This window comes from Neovison vison, chromosome 5 (genome assembly GCF_020171115.1).
Source record: "Neovison vison isolate M4711 chromosome 5, ASM_NN_V1, whole genome shotgun sequence".
Lineage (NCBI taxonomy): Eukaryota > Metazoa > Chordata > Mammalia > Carnivora > Mustelidae > Neogale > Neogale vison.
Genome location: NC_058095.1, coordinates 88,007,781 through 88,027,481, shown reverse-complemented (window position 1 = coordinate 88,027,481; position 19,701 = coordinate 88,007,781). Strand labels below are relative to the sequence as shown.

The 19,701-nt window shown below is 41.0% G+C and overlaps 1 protein-coding gene and 1 pseudogene across 1 annotated transcript; one reads left to right on the top strand and one right to left on the bottom strand.

Moving 5' to 3' along the window:
* The window catches only part of LOC122906938, a 127,749-nt pseudogene that overhangs the window by 29,459 nt on the left and 78,589 nt on the right, over positions 1–19,701 (top strand).
* Positions 18,328–19,536, bottom strand: LOC122906934 (PHD finger protein 24-like). Its single transcript, XM_044249441.1, is given in 3 exon segments — positions 18,328–18,627; positions 18,629–18,978; positions 18,981–19,536. Coding segments are annotated over 3 exon segments (1,206 nt in total).

Here is a 19,701-nt window from a genome sequence, read left to right as displayed (position 1 = left end):
CTGAATGACCATGTAACTCGCCAGGTTTTGGTAGCATGTCACCACAGAGGTACCCCCCCATGACAGTGCTGAGTGGATCTTCAGATTGTAGACTGAAATGCTTTCTGTGTTCTTCAGGAGCCCAGAGTCCCTACACCATCGGCCTTCTCCCTCCTTGGGATAACATGCACCTCTGATGCCATCAGCACAAGAAGAAAGATGACAAGGAAATACACACAGGAGGCTGTTTCTGGCCAGGTCTTGAAGGCCTCAAGGTTCACTTTGATGCTCAATCTTTTATGTATTCTTTTAGCATTTTATTTCTTTATTAGAGGGAAAAGAGCACAAGCAGGGGGAGGGGTAGAGGGAGGAGAACCAGAGAGATGCTGATCTGAGGAGGACAGGGGGTGGCTGATCTAGACCCGTGCAGGGAACAGCAGAGGCTGCCCAGAGCTAGCCTCCATCATCTGGTGGGCCGGGAGTAAGGAGTAGCCTCAGATCCCTGTGCCCATGACCTGCTATCAGGGGAGACCCTCTAGGGATTGCTTCCTGGACTCCGAGAACATTGAACGGTGGGGAAATTTTCCTTGATTTAGGAGGTACGTGTAAAGTCAATCATTGGGTTGATACTTGCTCTTCTTGGACCGACAGCCCCAACCTCAGAAGAAGATGCTGAACCTCCTCAAGAGCTTCCTCTAGCTCCCACTGTGGTGCCTGCGGCAGCTTCAGAGCCTGAGGGGCCTGGATGAGAACCAGTTGTGAGTGTGATACAGCTATGGATACAGCCGAGGGCAGGCACCTACCTGAAGGAGCCTACTGCAAAGTGTCTGTGGACAACCAGGTGCATGATTGAAAGACTTAGGGGTCTACCCCTGTGGGGGACATTCCTGGCTTAAAAGTGTTCAAGCGGTGAAGTGGGGCAATATCCCAGGTGTGACATCATGATCTCAGGATCCCGGGGGTCCGTAGAAGACCAGCTGGGGCCCGAATGCTTCCGACTTCCCAGATATCAGTTAGGGAAGATGGCTGAAAACCATGAAGCTAGGTCCCGGCTTTCTGCCTTGGGAAGCAAGCTGGGCCCAGACACCACCTTATTCCATCCACAAAGTCTCACACATTTCGCCATGAAATGGCAATGAAAGAAATGCAATGAAGAAATGGACTGTACACCAGAATTTCTTACCTGTGGATTATGCCCAGGATTTAAGGCGCTAGAGAAACATTTTTTGACATAAGGATGGAGAAATGGTTCCTCCACAACACCTACTGGAAGGACAACTGAAGGATTATTTCAGCACAGGAAGTTCGGACCTGCAGGAGTGAATGGGAAACAAAGAGCCCAGTGGGTAAGTAGTTAGCCAACATGTCGGGAAATCTGAATTACCATTAGCTGTAAAACATACGAAAAAGTCATTTCGGGAGATGTTAGTGACAAGTTGGAATGACATGATAATGCACATTGTTAGAACAACTGCAGATACTTAACATTAAAGGATTCTGATATTCTCATTTTGTGCTCTAAGAGGGGTAATAGACTCAGTTCAGACGTAAGTACACGTGCTTAAGAGTTTCGGTTTTTTAAAGATTTTATTTATTTATTTTTTTATTTGTCAGCAAGAGTGTGAGAGCGCACAAGCAGGGGGAGCAGCAGGCAGAGGAAGAAGTGGGCTCTGGGCTGAGCAAGCAGCTTGATGCAGGACTCAATCCCAGGACCCCAGTAAAATGGCCTGAGCCAAAGGCAGATGCCTAACAGACTGAGCTACGCAGGGGTTCCTACATGGGCTTAAGAGTTTTAAAGGTAGGGAACCTGGGTGTCTCAGTTGGTTAAGGAACTGCCTTCAGCTCTAGTCATGATCGTGGAGTCCCAGGTCCCACATCAGTCTCCCTGCTCGGCAGGGAGTCTGCTGCTCCCTCTGACCTCTCCCCTCTCATACCCTCTCTCTTGCTCTCTCATTCTGTCTCTCTCTCTCAAATAAATAAATAAAATCTTTTTTTTAAAAAAGAGTCATAGAAATCAAGTATATGTTTTAGAAACATAGAAATCAAGTATATGTTTTTTCAAACTAAAAGATGAAATAAGAGAATAAAGAAAGTATGTCAACTCCTTGACAGGGAGGAAATGAGAAGAAAGAAACATTACAAATGCATGATCAATAGAAAAGTAAAAATCATACGGTAGAAATAAGTCTACCTATGTAAGCCATCACAACAAATGTGGGCAGTTAAACCATAAGTCAAATCATATATGAATGGGCAGAACTCTTAAATTGAATTAGGAAATTAACAAAATCTGTTTCTCTGCTGTTTTCAAAAAAAGATCCAATGCAAGAGGACAGAAACCAGTGCACAGGCCAAAACTAAAACCAAAGCAGATGCACTGGGTTTTGCCTGGAGGTGGAAATACCCCAGGCTGATGGCCTTGGGAGACCCGAGGGCAGGGGGTGGTAGGCCAGGTAAGGGAGGCCTAAATGGAAGAAGTGATGTGATTTGAGGTGGAAATGGTAAGAATGAGCCCCCTGGGTGCCGTACTTCAGGCAGAACATCCTAAGGTCCCATAGGACCTTAGGATGTTTGAGGAACAGAAAGGTTGGTGGGGGGGTATAGCTCAGTGGTAGAGCATTTACTGCAGAAAGGTTGGTGGCCTTTGACAGATGGTACAAGAAATAGATCATGAAGGATCTTGAAGGATATTTGCATTTTATTTTTAGTGCAGCGAGGAAACATCGGAGCATTCGTAGCAGACGAGTTCCATGATTGTCTTTAAAAAGATCCTTCCAGCTACTGCGGGGAGAATGCAGTAGAGAAGGTTACAGAGAAGCAAGAGGGGAAGCGGGAAAGCCATTTGGTGGCCAGTACAGTTGTTCAAGTGAGAGGAGAGTGTGCCTTGATCCACAGGGATTGTAGGGGACACCAGGAGGCAGCGATGGGCTGGAAATATGTTTTGGCTGTTGAGCCAAAGGGACTTCTTGATTGACTGGGCACAGAGTACGGGAAGGGGAGGAATCTAGGCTGATGCTCTCCTTGGGGGCTTGAGCAACTGGGTCGATGTCAGTGCCATTCACCGAGATGGGGAAGGTTGAGGAGCAACAGCTTGGGTGGGTGGGTAGGGATTGCAAATCAACAATTCTGCCTGGGTCTGAGATGACTCTCAGCTATAAAAGTGGAGTTATCAAGTAGATAGTCCAGTGTTTTGGTGTGGAGATTGGTAGAGATTTCTGAACTGGAGATAAAAATTTCAGAGTTGTCAGGATAAAGTTTGGACTGGATTGACTCCCCTAAGTAGTGTGTGTGGGTAGAGAAAAGGTCCAGGGTGGAGATTCGAGGTAAGTGTTCCTAGCATTAGCAAATAAAAATAAAGGAGTGCCAACTGAATTTGAACTTCAGATAAACAAATATTTTTATGAGACTGAGGCACTGCCTACTGTGCTCAGGAGGCACCTACAATAAATATTTTTAAAGGAATGTTACATGAAATACTAGGCACATACTTGTGCCAAAAGAATCACTTATTATTTATCTGAAATTCAGATTTAATGGGACATCCCATTTAATTTGACAATCCTACCTAAGGTACTACTTCCTTGTTTAGATGAGATGTAGAGAAGGATAAGGAGCAAAGAGAATGTTCCATTTAGTGTGACTATGTAACCTATCTTTCCAGAATGCAATGTTAAAAAAACAAAAACAAAAACAAAAGCAACAACAAACATTTATAATGCTCATAAATTCTATGGGTCAGGGATTTGGACAGGGGATAGTGGGCATGGCTTTCCTCTACTCCTTACTCTAATCCTGGGATTCTTGCCAGCGTGGTGTCTGGTTTCCAGTGGTGAGAAAGAAAATGCATGTGCATGTAAGCAAAGAGAAAGAGAGATTCAGATAGAGAGAAAGAGAGACAGAGAGAGAGAGACTTTATCACTCAAATGTCCTGATTCCAGATAATTTTGATTCATTCTACAAGAAGCTCCTCCATGCCTTGCCCTATGTTCTGGACTGTACAGTAGGGATAGGAGGAAAGCCCTTGTTCATTTTTCAAGCATTTATGGACCAGACCCTGTGCAGGGCATTGGGAACACAAAGGGGCTTAGACCTGGCCCCTGTGGTCCAGGCACTTACAGTATGGGTGGGTATGTGCTGGTGAAGACAGACATATCGGGAGAATCAGGGCTCGGCATCCCCATGAAACCCTATCCTGGCTTTGGGGGGAGAAGATGTGAAAATGTAAGCTATTTTTAAATAATCTAGCAGGTGACTTAGGATCAGACAGGCTGAAACAGTTAGCAAGAACAGGTGGAACCTGGGAGAGGGAGTGATTGTTATGGATTAGTTTGGAAAGATTTTCTACAAGAGAAGCAATTTGAGCTAGACCTTCCAGAGGAGGAGAATTTGATCACTTCCCTTAGCTCAATAACATCCTAGACATCATCACATTAAATAAGTCTGACCTTCCACACCCAGAGCCCTAGTGACCACATTTAGTTGACGTTGAAAGAGAACTCCTACCTTTAAAGTTCATATTACGTATGTTTCCATTCAACTTTAAGCAAGTGTTTAAAGCTTCTTAATCTTTTTTCTTCTATTGTCTCTTCTCTCATGGAGAGATTCCAGGAGGGAACTTATCTTTTCTTTTTAGTCGAGGTGCAATATTTATTCAAGCAGTTAACAGAACCATTCACATGTAATTGCTCAACAGCATTGTGGTGGGGAGAAGTGAAGGATGGTGGGAGGAGCCCAGAGCCCTTTAGGTCACAGAGCAGGGCACAAAGACCTCTCTAGGGATGTGCAAGTGTCCTTTCCCCTGAAGGAGAAGCCATGGAAAGGGGTGGCTCCTTGCCATAAGAGATAATCTCACCAAAGGCCAGAAGACTTTCTGAAGACTGCCTCCAAACCAGAAGAGCCATCACCCCTCACACAGCAGTCACTGTTTTCCACATTTTTATTCTTGGAAATGTCAGAAGGACAGAAGTATTGAAAGCCTAGCATAATAAATATCAGAGAATTCTTTCTGCAGAATTAAACCATTGATAACTTGATGCTGTCTTTGCTTTCTCTTTCTACATGTCCTCATATATCTTGTAGTATAGCAATTAATGACCCTTCTCTCCTAAATAATTCAACAAGTATCTTCTAACAATAAGAACATTATCCTACCAGAAAGCAGAAGAAAAAATTTTTAAATTTCTCAGAATGATCTAGCATCCAATTTGCTTCAATTCTCTTCATTATCCCAAAAATGTCTTTCTTAGTTGTCCCCTTTTTCTTCAAGCACAGATCTATTTGAACTTCTCTTATTCTATCTGGTTGTAATGGGTCTTTAGACAATTCAAATATTGTCTCAAGACAATAAAGACAACCCATGGCTTCACTTTTTTCTGTGATACTGATAATTTGTTTTTGTTTTAAAAATCATCTGCATTAATGTGTAACTTGACCTAGGGAATTCAGCTGTAAGTGTACTGTTCATTAATTTTGACAACTGTATGCACCAATGTAACTGTCCCATCAAATCAAATAAAAAACAATAAAATGCAGATTTCTGTTGCCCCAGAAAGATCCTTTGTGCCTCTCTGCAGTCATATCCCCTCTGCTTCTTGTTGCAGGCAAGCATTGATCTGCTTTCCATGATCAGATTGATTTTCTGGAGAGACGAGGCCAGTTTGTGTTGTAAAATGTCCCACAAGTCTAACTGTTTCCCTGTAGTGTCATTACCTCCACATTCCAGCTATCGACTTTCCTATACACTGAAAGTTAGGTCTAAAACCTTGGTTAAGTGCAGGTTAAACATATCAGGAACAAATATTTTGGGTGATACTGGATACTTCTTGCTGCTTCGAGTCAGGGGTACAACACCAGGGTGTGCATACTATTGAGTTTTCCTTGGTTGAGATGTCAGCCACCAGTACTTGCCTTTGTGATAGTACATTGTTCTCTTAAAATTGGCAAGTCACCAGTGCGGTGATACTTTGGTAATGTCCAAAGATCCCACTCCCTACAATCTTTTACCCAATGCTTGTAGCATTCATTGATGGCTCTTACCTGAATCAGTTTTTCCATGCGGATTTGCAAAACGGTGACTTCCTAATTCTACCATTTCTTCTATCTTTAGAAGCTGTCATTCTTTGGTAAAGAGGATTTTCTTTTTAAAAAGGAATTTATTTATTTGACATCGAGAGAGAGAGAGAGAGAGAGCATAAACATGGGAGCAGTAGAGGGAGAGGGGGAAGCAGGCTCCCCACTGAGCAGGGAACCTGATGTGAGGCTCCATCCCAGGACCCTGGGATCATGACCTGAGTTGAACACAGACATATAACTGACTGAGCCACCCAGTTGTCTTGAAGAAGACTTCTCTTTAATGAACCAGGCACTGCATCTCCTAATCAGGCAGAGTAAAGCCTAATTTCTTTACCCTTAATTACAATTAGGGAAAATTTGATTGTGAGGGAAGGAATCAAGGAAGGGAGGAAGGGAGGGAGGGAAGGAAGAAAGAAAGAAAGGCCAGAGGGAAAAAAGTAAAGGAAGGAAGGAAACAAACCATAACTGAAAGTGAAATACTGAACAAATAAAATTCTTCCTGATTAATTGTATTTTTGGATATGTAATAAAATAAAAGATGACAATGCAAAGTGTTATAATGGTACTGGTAATTCATTGTCGGGCTCCTTATCATTTCAACCTTCACTTAATGTGTAGGTATAAGGCTGGAACATACACACTACATTTCCCTCTCTAGTGACATGGGTGATGGGAGCGAGGGACATGGACTTTGGAACCAGGTGGCTCTGGGTTGAGTCCCGGCTCTGCCACTTGCTTGCTGGGTGGATTTAACCCCTTTGAGCCTTGGTTCTTTTCTCTGAAGGGAGAGTCATGTTGAGAATGAACAGAGGTACCATATGTGAAATTTCTGTTCCAGGGTGAGGGACTGATCCTTACCTTGGATCTTTTCAGCTCCCCTGGAGAAGTAAGGCGACAGGAAGAGGAGCTGCCTGAACTTTCAGAGCCAACAGAGAATTGGGGCTGTTCAGACACTCATAATTGTGCCCATGAACACAAAGTCACAATTCGCTGCGGGCTTATTCTTCCTTCTTTTACTTTTCCAAAGACACCAAGAATGGTGTCTTTCTTGAAGGAAGCACGCTAGAGACTCAGCAGTTAAGGAGGCAACCCAAGTGTATGTTGCTGACCCTGGTGCTAACCTAACCTATCCTTGGGCAACGGTGTTTCTCCTATCCTGGGACTCTGGTGCAAATTCCCATTCAGTCTGTCCCAGGATTTCTGAAGACAGAGAAAGAAAGCGCTGGAGGGAGGGAGGGGGCAAGTGGGCTGGACTTCAATGGAGAGAACCAGGAGGGAAAGGAAGGCTTGGCATAGCACAACTTCCATAAGCAATTACTATGAAAGAAACCACTCTAACCATGAATGACATATTGAATGGATGAATGAAGTAGGAAATGTGTGCATTGCATGACGCAGATCTGGGCTAGAGTTGACGAAAACAAACCCGACTGTGTGGCCAGGTGGGCAGACACCAGCCCAGCAGAGATGGGTTCTTAAATGTCATCCTGAAAAGAGACATGCCAAAGAGGTCATAGTTTACCCCCATCTCAATTTCTCTCTCTCTCTCTCTCTCTGTTCCTGTCTTGATGAAAAGTTTGGAACTCTTACACCGTTACAGAGGGAACAATCCGACTTATCATGCCATAATTTATAGAGCTGATTAATGTGTTTTTCTCCAAAATACCTGGATTTAATATAATTATTTTCTATATTTAGAATTATAAACTCATAAAATATACATGCCCCTAAGTGATGTAAAATGCAGACACTCTTTCTAATAATTAGAAGTTTCTTGATTTTTAAAATACATAGGAACATTGATTTTAGAGGTTATGTGAGTAATAGGATTTCACAAATTCTGTTGTGAAGCTATCGCTTAATGGGATTAAAAAAAAATAACACACCAAGATATTTGAACGAATAATGCTGCATTGATCTCATACCAATTAAAGAAAGACACAAGATAGAATGCTATGTAGGTTATTTTCAAAAGTACCTTACTAACATATTACAGGTGTATTTCTAATGGAATTATAATCTGCTCAAACACCAGAAATTCTGCCGCTGAAATCTTTTCTTCAAGAGATCAACAACTAAGCAATTAATATAACTACCTGAGCTGTTCAGAGGGCCATATCAAGCGTGGATAATCCCAACTGCTTAATTAATATGGACCCTCTTCCCCCAGTACAAACTTTATATCAGGTTCGATACGCCCAAGGATCATAACATTTAAAGCACAACATTTTAGACGAAGCCACCACAACCATCAACACCAGCTGTGCCAGGATTAGAGGAAACCTTTGGCACCATTTTCAGGGAAAAAACCCAAAATATATCTGAAGAACTACAAATTTCCAATTTCTCTTTTCAGAAAAACTTACTGATATGTCCAGAGGAACTCACTGTCCCAAATAAGATTGGGCAATGTCCCAGGAATAAGGTAATCCGTTTTGGGAAGCAGTCATGAGGAAGGTGAGGGGTCCTTCTTCCAAAGAGACCTTCTGCTCAACAGTGACTTAGAAATCCATTTACAATCTTTTCTTTGACATCACTGAGAGACACAGCTGGTTGACGGCTTTCACCTTGCTCTATTGGGATATCACCTGACCAAAGAACCCCCCCCCCCCCCGCCACCACCAAATTCTCAGGCTCTGAGGAGATACCCAGCAAAGACTGTGTGTGTACAGATGGGTGTATGTGTGTGTGTGTGTGTGTGTGTGAAAAGACGCAGATCCTGAAGGCATCAAAAGGGCATGATGCTGTCTGTTGGAACTCATAATTTTATTTATTTATTTTTGCAAGAGAGAGCAAGAGTGAGAGAGCACACAAGTTGGGGAGAGGGACAGAGAGAGAAGCAGACTCCCCGTTCATCAGGGAGCCCAATACGTGTCTTGATCGTAGGACCCTGAGATCATGACCTGAGCTGAAGGCAGACACTTTATGTTATGTTAGTCCCCATAGAGTACGTCATGGGTTTCTGATGCAGTGTTCCATGATTCATTGTTGCGTATAACATCCAGTGCTCCTTGCAAGACGTGCCCTCCTTAATACCCATCACCGGGCCAACCCATCCCCCCACCCTCTCTCCTCTAAAACCTTTGGTTTGTTTCTCAGATCCCATAGTCTCTCATAGTTCATCTTCCCTCTGATTTCCCCCCTTTTCAATTTTCCCTTCCTTCTCCTAATGTCCTCCATGCTATTCCTTATGTTCCACAAATAACTGAAACTATACGATAATTGTCTTTCTCTGTTTGACTTATTTCACTTAGCATAATTTCCTCCAGTTCATGCACACTGATGTAAATCAGTAATATTAGTGCATATTTTTAATTATTTATTTGTTTGTTTGTTTTTTTTTGAAAGAGAGGGCAAGAGCAAGAGAGAGGACAAGTGGGGAGGGAAGGACAGAGGGAGAAACGGTGTTAGGACTTATTAATCTGTGTGCATTAGTCCTAACACATTACTAACTTCTGGTTATTATGAGGTTTTTTTTCTCCCTCTGAGAATATTGGAGGCTCCGGATCTCCTGATTATATTGATGTAAGTCACTAACTTAGGTGCTGTGAAGACATAAAGACAAACCAGACATAGACCCTCCCTTTGAGGGGTTACAGAGTAAACTTGTTCTCAACTTTGGTCACATATTGAAATCACCTGGGAGCTTTAAAAAAAGCTGGAGCCAGTTTCCCTTCCAGAGATTCTGACTTCATTAGTCTAGGATATGGCGTTGGCATCCAGATTTGAAGTCCCCATTGATTCTAGCAAGCATCCAAGGCTGAGAACTATTGCAATAAGGAAAGACAAAGCCTTCTGAAGCCCACAGGCTTAAGCATAATAAGAATTTTCAGGCTCTAGGGGTGATTATACTACTATAGGACTTTTGCAGAAGTATAATAAAGTTTAAGGTTACTGTTCTCTTTTATACACATATGTATCCATGTTTGCCGATGTGTGTCAGCATGTGTACGCACATAGATTACATGAGTATCGCATTTTTCTTATGACAGATCCAGTGACATAGCAGTAATCCAAGTAAAATCTCACTCATTTTCCCGCCACTTTGTTTTCTTCCAGCTTAAACAACAGAAGTGTATTGTCTTCCCATTTTGGTAGCCGTAAGTCTGTGACCAAGGGGATGGCTGGATTGGTTCCTTCTGAGGGCTGTGGAGGAGAATCTCGTCCTTGTTTCTCTCCTGGCTTCAGTGACCTCAGCTGTTCCTGGCTTGTAGAAGGCTTTTTCTGTGTCTTCCCCTGGTCCTCCCTCTGTGCCTGCCTCTGTGTGCAGGTTCCCTCCTTTTCATTTCTTCTTCGTCTTTTTTACTGAGGTATAGTTGACACAGAATGTTATGTTAGTTTCAACATAGTGATTCAGTGTACATTACACCATGCTCACCATAAGCAGAGGTCCCATCTGTCCCCATACAACACTATGACAGTATTGTTGACTCTATTCCCTATGTTGTACCTTTCATCCTTGTGACTTACTCCCACCATAACTAGAAGCCTGTATCTCCCACTCCCCTTCCATTATTTTGCCCTCCCTCCCACGCCCCACACTGCCACCATGGAGACAACCACCAGTTTATTCTCTATATTTATGGGTCTTTTCCTGCTTTTTTTGTTTGTTCACTTGTTTTGCTTTTTACATTCTATACATAAAATCATATGGTATTTCTCGTTCTCTGTCTGACTTATTTCACTTAGCATAATGCCCTCTAGGTCCATCACTGTTGTTGTAAATGGCAAGATTTCATTTTTTAAATGGCTGATATATACCACTTAATATATGACTTCTTCTTTATCCGTTCATCTATCAGTAGACGTTTAGGTTGCTCCCACATTGTGGCTATTGTAAATAATGCTGTCATAGGCATAGGGGGGACATGTTTTTGAATTAGTATTTTTGTTTTCTTTGGGCAAATACCCCATAGTGCAATTACTGGACCATGTGGTATTTTTATTTTTATGTTTTAGAGGAACTTGAACTGGCTCTCAATCTCTTACTAGTGTCAGTTACTCCTGAGCAATTCCCCAGGCTCCCTTTCTATGCATTTTAAGCACATTTTCATATCCATGACCTATATACCTACAACAGAGAGTTCAGGTTACCTAATTTAGTTTTTTAAAAATTTTAATAATTTTTTTGTAGCCACACTTTTTCAGACAAACAAAAATTGAGCAAATTTGTTGCCAGTAGAGCTGCCTTGGGAAAAAAATGTTAAAAGATGCCCTTTCGAGAGAAGTAAAATGATACAGGTCAAAACTTGAATCTACTTAAGGAAAGGAAGAGCACTGGAGAAGGAATTAGTGAAAGTGAAATAAAAACATTTTCTTATTCTTTATTGATGTAATAAAAATATTTTGTTCAAATATGTGTGTACACACACGTGTATGTTCAATACACCAATAATGAAATGAAGGGGAGGACAGCAATGATTCAAGGGATAAGAGGGAGGAAGAAGGAATTATAAAGTACTCACACTACCAAAAAAAACCCAAAACTATGCTGCAGAGGAATATTATGTAACAAAAATGTTGATGTTATATTAATGAATGAAAAATATGCTGGCTATAGAATGGTAAGATCAACGTGACTCTGTTTTGTAAACAGAGTTTTACAAAAAGTTTTGTAAACTTTTGTAAACAAAAAGTTTACATTTGGGGGCACCTAGGTGGCTCTGTTGGTTAAGTGTCCATCTTCGGCTCTGGTGACGATCCCAGGGTCCTGGGATCAAGTCCCACATTGGGCTTCTTGCTCAGCGGGGAGCGGGCTTCTCCCTCTGCCTCTGTCTTTCCCCTTGCTTGTGCTCTCTCTCTCTCTCTCTCTTTCTCTCTGTCAAATGAATAAATAAGAATCTTTTTTAAAAAGTTTACATTTCTAGATGGGAGGATCGTGGGTGACTTTTTGTAATTTCCTGTGTTTCAGTTTTTCTCAGTCTCAAGTGATTCCGTCCCCCGGGCTATCTGGCCATCTGCGGAGACATTTTGGGTGATCACAAGTGGGTGCACGTGTGGAGAGAACTACTGACATCTAGTGGGTGCAGGTTAGCTCTGCTACTGAACATCCTACAGAGCACCAGACACCACCCCCGCCCCCCGCCACACCTCCCCAAGAAGAATTATCCAGACCAACAGGTCAACTGTGAAGAGGTGGAGAAGTCCTGCTTTATGTCTCCCAGGGGTTTTGTAGCAAGCAATTTCACTTATTGTAACTAGAAAATGCTCTTTGTAAAACACCATCATCATTTTTACATCATCTTTCTTGCTGTATTTGATGCTACTAAGGCTTACCACCCAAGTTTTCTTCTCTAATTAAAAATTGGCCAGCATCTCATTTTCATTATTTATTTATTTATTTTTATTTATTTTATTTTAATATTTATACAACTTGAATAGACTGGAAAAGAAAGTTATGAAGAGCCCCTAGAAAACAGAACAGGAAGCAAAGAGGTTAAGAGAAACAGAAGGGGAAGGAAGAGAAAAAGGTGGGGGAGAGGCAAACCTTAAAAGACTCTTAACTATAGAAAACAAACTGAGGGTTGCCAGAGGGGAAGTGGGTGGGGGATGGGCAAAATTGATGATGGATATTAAGGAAGGTAGTTGTAATTGGCATCATGTATGATATATAAGTGATGAATCACCTAATTCTACTCCTGAAACGAGTATTACCCTATCTGTTAACCAACTAATTTAAATAAAAACCTGGGGAAAAAAACAAAAAACAAAGGCAGAAAAACTCGAGATTCAAGGCTTAACCAGGAGGCCCATCATATTGCAAGGAAGACTCCAATAAAGGAAGAATAGAAAAAGTAAAGTGAGCAAGAAATTATTAAAGAACTAATAAGTTTATTTTTTCTCAGAACTGATGGAAATGAGTCTCCACGTTGAGAAAGCCCACTGAATATCCAGCACAATAAATGAAAAATACTCTTACCAAAGAAAAAGTCCCAAAGTGCAGCATATCAAGGATAAACAAGAGGTTGTAAGAGCTTCCCAAATGCAAGGAATGGGGATAGTTCACATCCAAAAAGGAGAATGGCACTGGACTTCTCCACAACTACATTGTGAAACAATTTCTTCAAAATTGTAAGGGGAATAGTTTCACTAGTTAATTCTGTACTCAGCTAAATCAAGTGTGATGGTACAAAAGAAAGAGTAGTCCCTCCTTTCCCTAAAAATACTTTCCATGGACTGTGGCCTATGAAATTTTAAAGGATGTGATTTGTCCAGATGATTATATAAGAAAGAGAAAGATATAGATGACTTGGGGGGGGGGGGGAATCCCACTCAGGAGAGGGATAAAAAAGTGTCAGCATGGCTGCTATTCAACAAGCCATGAGGTCAGTCAGTTCCATATTGTACTCTCTAAAAGAGAACCTTGGGAAGGAGCTCTCCAGAAAACAAAGGAACATAACATGTTTGAGCATACAGAAAAAATATTCATTGCATGTAGCAGTGATTTGGAAGAGTATATAATAATTGTATTAAGTACATAGAAAACTAGAGGGTAAAAAAATTAGTAGTTATGAACTCCAGGAGAAATAATAGGCATGGTCCTAGTTCACCTCTTTGTTTAAAATATTTGCAACTCATAATAATGTAGACATTAGCTATTTATATTTATATTGGTGATTTATATAGTCCCACATTATAACATTATTTTGATATCAGAGATGGGTAGAAATGTGGGATAAGAATATAGAAGAGTGAAGTCTTCATATGATTGGAGTTAACCAATTATGTTTTAAATTGATAAATGAAGAAATAAAGTATAAGGATGTCATCTAGACCTACACTTATATTAATCTGTGGCAAAGGGGGCAAGAGTATACAATGGGAGAAAAGACAGTCTTCAACAAATTGTGCTTGGAAATTTTTGCTTGGACAGCTACATGCAAAAGAATGAAAGTGGACCACTTTCTTATACTGTACATACACCATAATAAATCAAAATGGACTAAAGACCTAAGTGAGAGACCTGAAAATACAAAACTCATAGAAGAGGACATAAGCAGTCATTTCTTTGACATCTGCCATCACAACGTTTTTCTAGATATGTCTCCTGAGGCAAGGGAAACAAAAGCAAAAATAAACTGTTGGGACTACACCAAAATAAAAAGCTCTTGTGCAGCAGAGGAAACCATCACCAAAACAAAAAGGCAACCTACTAAGTAGGAGAAGGTATTAGCAAATGATATATCCAATAGGGATTAATATCCAAAATATATAAAGCATTTATACAAGTCAGTACCCCCCCCCAAAAAAAACCCCAGATAATCTGATTTTAAGAAGAACAGAGGACCTGAATAGACATTTTTCCAAACAAGACATACTCATGGCCAACAGACATGAAAAGATGCTCAACATCATTATACAATGAAATGCAAATAAAAACCATAGTGAGATATCATTTTACACCTGTCAGAATGGCAAAATCAAGAAGACAAGAAATAACAACAGTTGGAGAGGATGTGGAGAAAAAGGAACCCTTGTGCACTGTGTGTTGGAATGCAAATTGGTACAACCATTGTGGAAAATAGTATAAACCTTTCTCAAAAAATTAAAAATAGAAATTTAAAAAAGAAGCTCTGGCACATTGTTGGTGGGAATGCAAACTGATGCAACAACTGTAGAAAACAGCATGAAGGTTTTACAAAAAATTAAAAATAGAAATACCATATGATCCAGTGATTCAACTACTGGGTATTTACCCAAAGAAAATAAAACACTAATTCGAAAAGACATATGCACTCCTATGTTTACTGCAGCATTATTTGCAATAGCCAAAATATGGAGGCAACCCAAGTGTCCATTAACGACTGGATAAAGAAGATATGATTGATATATAGATAGAATATATATTCTTTACATATAGATATATATAAATAGATTAGGTAAATTAGATAAATAGATATATCTAAAGAAGATGTGATATATATACTTACATTTAAGTGTATATATATTTATATTATGTATAATATATATAATATATACAATATACATATATTATATATATATACACATATATATAAATGGAATATTGCTCAACCATAAAAAGAATGAGTTCTTGCCATTTGTGACAACATGGATGGATATAGAGGTTATATTGCTAAATGGAATAAGTGAGAAAAAGACATACCATATGATTTTCCTCCTATGTGGAATTTAAGAATTAAAACAAAGCAAAAGAAACCCAGACTCTTTAAGTACAGAGAACAAATGGGTGTTTGCTAGAGGAGTGGTAGGTGGGGGGACAGATAAAATACATAAGGGGGTTTAAGAGTATACTTAATCATGATGAACACTGAGTAATGCATAGAATTGTTAAATCATTATATTTTACACCTGAAACAATGTAATACTTATATATATTTTATATATATACACATATATATGTGTATATATACATGTATATATGTATATATGTATATATACATGTATATGTGTATATTACATATATGTGTATATATACATATATATGTATACATATATATATGAGACAGTATAGAGGGGTGTGGCAGAAGGATGTAATTTTTCACTATGAGACTTAATATAATTTTACTTAATAAACTATATATATATTACCTTGATAAAAATAAAATCAATTTTAAAAATACAATATCTCAACGTCTATGAAGGCAGGAGTTAATTGTGTGTTGATTTGACACTTGGCAGAACTTGAGATACATAAATATTTAAAACAACAGCAAAAACACTTTAATAAATATGCGTCTTATCTAGGTTTTCTAATTTCTTGTAATATAATTATTGTTAGTATGCCCTTATAATCCTTTTTATTTCTATGTGATTGGTAGTGTTATTCCTCCTTTGTTCCTGATTTGACTTGAGAGTTTCTTCTTTTTTTAATATGGGCAGTTATAGCTGTAAGTTTCCCTCTAAGCACTACTTTAATTATTACCCATCAGTTTGGGTATATTTTGTTTACATTTTTATTCATTAAAATATTTTCTGATTTCTCTTGGGATATTTTGTTTGTTGATTATTTAGAAGTGTGTCATTTAATTTCCTTACATCTGTGAATTTCCATGCACATTTGAGAAGAGAAATTCTACTGTTGTTGGGTAGAGTATTCTATAAATCTCTTACGTCTAGTTGATTTTTAGTGCTATTTCAGTCTTCTATTTCCCTGTTGACTTTCTGGCTAGTTAATCTATCCATTATTGAAAATGGGATACTGAAGTCTCCAGCTATTTTGTTTACTTGTGTATTTTTCCCCTCTGTTATGTAAATTCTTCCTTCAGGTTTATCAGGGCTTTTTTTGTTAGATGCATATATTTATAATACTTATTACTTTCTGATAGGTTGATCCTTTTATTATTGTAAAGTGTTCTTCGTCTCGAGGGAAAATTTTTGTCTTCAAGTTTCTTCTGATATTAGTACACACACTCCAACTTTCTTTTGATTATTGTTTGTATGGCCTAATCTTTTCATAGTTTTCCTTTTTAACCAATTTCTGTCTTTGAATCTAAAGTATATATTTTATAGAGAGTGAGAGTATAGTTGTATCATGTTTTTTAATCCATTTTAGATTGTTTATTACATTTACATATAATGTAATTACTGTAAAATTAAGAATTACATCTGCCATTTTCCTGGTTGCTGTATTTCTTATGTCTTCACCCATTGTTCCCATTCCTTCATTATTGCCTTCCTCTGTATTTGATAGATTTCTTTTTTTAGTATACCATTTTAATTTCTTTGTTTCTTTTACTATATGCTTTAGAATTATCTTTTTTTTAAATTTTTTTTTAAATTTTATTTATTTCTTGGACAGAGAAAGATCACAAGTAGGCATAGAGGCAGGCAGAGAGAGGAGGAAGCAGGCTCCCTGCTTAGCAGAGAGCCCGACGCAGGTCTCGATCTCGGGACCCTGAGATCATGACCTGAGCCGAAGGCAGCGGCTTTAACCCACTGAGCCACCCAGGCGCCCTAGAATTGTTTTCTTAATGGTTGTCCTGGTGATTATTATTAGCATGTTTACAGAAACAATCTAGTTTAGATTAATACCAATTTCTTAATTAATTTATTTATTTGACAGAGAGAGAGATCACAAGTAGGCATAGAGGCAGGCAGAGAGTGAGAGAGAGGAGGAAGCAGGCTCCCCGCTGAGCAGAGAGCCGGATGCGGTACTCGATCCCAGGACCCTGAGATCATGATCTGAGCCGAAGGCAGCGGCTTAACCCACTGAGCCAACCAGGTGCCCTAGATTAATACCAATTTAATTTCTTTGCAGAAACTTTGCTCCAGTATAGTTCCATTCACTTCCTTTACTTTGTGCTATTATTATCATATATATTACATTTTTATACATTGTAAACCCATCAACACAGTTTTAAAATTATATAGCTGTGTTTTAAATCGTATAGGAGAAGAAGAGAATTGCAATGAAAAATATCTATTTATACTTTTATATTTACCTATATACTTTTATAGTAAATACTAGTGCTTTTTGTTTCACTATGTAAAACAAAGGTATGTCTAGTGTTAGACTGAAATACTGTCCTCATTTCTTGGACACAACTACTAGCAACATATTCTCTTAGTTTTTGTTTTTTAGAAATATCTTGATTTCTCTTTCATTTTTAAAAATGGTTTTGCAGATGTAAGATTCTTTGTTAATAGTTGTTTTTTGCTTCGTTCTTTGTTTTCTTTCAGCACCTTGGATAATGTCATCTCAGTGCCATTTGGCCTCTATGGTTTCTAGTGAGAAGTCAGTCTTTACTTTTATTGAAGATCATATTTTCATATTTTCTTTTTCTTTTCTTTTCTTTCTTTTTTTTTTTTTTTTTGTGCAGAGACTTGTCTATTGGAAATCAGAACTGGCCAATAGAAGAAGTGAATAGAGACCCCTCTCATCTCTACCAGGAGCTTCACAAAGGGAACTTTGGTCCTTTTCAACCAAGAAGAACCAGCTCTCTGAAGGCATGGACAGTGTGGCGCATATGTGCGCGTGTGCATGCACGTGTGTGTGTGTGTGTGCGCACATATGTGTGCAGTGGCAGGTGCAGTCTATGATGTGAGGACAGGGGGGTGGCTCCGGGAGTGGATACTGCCACAGCTCCCAGGGCTTTTCCCTGCAGCAATGCATATACTGCCTCTGTTGTGAGGGGAGCCGTGATTTCAGTTCCATAAAGCTTAGTGGCAAATTTGAGATGCTGGCAGTGCTCCATCCCCACAAGTCTCAGTACCAGAGGATGTTGGGGGAAAGAGGGAAAGAGAAAAAGGAGAGGAGGGAGACCATTGTCCCCGACTGAGCTTCTCTGCTCCATGCTATCCTGGGGGTTTCAGATGAATTGCTGCACTGTTGGGGCGAGCAGCCAAGATGTAGACAACATTCTCCCGCAAGAATGTAGGCCAGTCCACAAATCTGGATTCCTGCTCTGTGGGCAGCAGAGCCTTGTCCTGACTCTTGCTGCTGCTGCTGCTAGCTGGGCTGCTGTCTGCTATGGGACCCACATGGCTGATGCTGACACTGCAGGAAGGAGCCTCTGCAAGGCGTTTGCAGAACCAAGAGTGCTGGGCTGCATGGCACTCTGCCTCACTGATAGTACTCCAATTGCCCCGGGCGGGCGAGGAAGGTGGCCCGGGCTCGTTCCCGTTCCTTGACTGTCAGAAGCCTTAACAGAGAGTTCTGGGGACGCAATTGCTGCAGAAGTAGGAGGGACTCATGGGACAAGAAGTCAGACCACTCTATGTGTCCTCGATGTTCAGGGTGCAGGGCTGCAAACTGGCGGGCTGCCTGTTCCTCTTGCTCCTCGCTTAGAGCCCTGTTACTGTCCCCCCGCTTTGCTGCTTGGTGGCGGTAGCGCAGGAAGTCCTCCAGTGTCAGGGAGCAATCAGGAATGACTTGACACTGCTGAAAGGTCTCTGTGAGGCTGTACATTTCCTCCTCAGTTAGCAGCAAGTTGAGATTATCACAGTATGGCAGCTCCGGCCAGGTTCTGCGTGGGCTGTCTCAGTCACCTCTGCCACGCTATCTCCTTGGATGTAGCCCATGCGGCGCAGACAGCCCTCGTGGAAAACCCTGGTACAGATCCTGCATGGGAAGAGGCTCTCAGCTGTCCAGACCTCACAGACGTCACACAGCTCATCGCTGACAACAAGTTCTCTGGGCTCCAAGCAGGTATCAGGAGGCTTGTCATCATCCAGCTTCCGGGTGGGGCGGGTGAAAGCCGGCGGTGGGAACCGATTACTCCTATCAAACTCCTCCGGCTCCGCTCCACGCCCAGCTCGGAGCCTCTCCCAGGCTGCACGTTTGGTACTGCTCTCTTCTTGCAGCTCTGGGGTACTTGCCTCTGCTTCCTTCTCCTCCTGGACCTCCTGGACAGAGCCCTCTCCAGTGCCTCGGCGGGACCCTGGAAGCTCACCGGTGCGCCGGATGGAAGGCCTGTCCCGTAGTCCATCCTTGAAAGCAGACACAGCCAGGCTCACCTCCTGTACCTGCTCTACCGTCTGCCGCTTGGACATCAACACCCCCATGGCTCGGGACCGTCAGGGTGCGGGACGCGGGTCCGGGCCTGGCGGACTCCGCACGGCGAACCCCGCGCAGCCCATGGCCGCTCGGGAGCCCGCGCGCTGGGGCCCAGCGCCGGGAGCAGGCGGCGCGGGCGAGGATCATATTTTCTATTGCAGGTTTCAAGATTG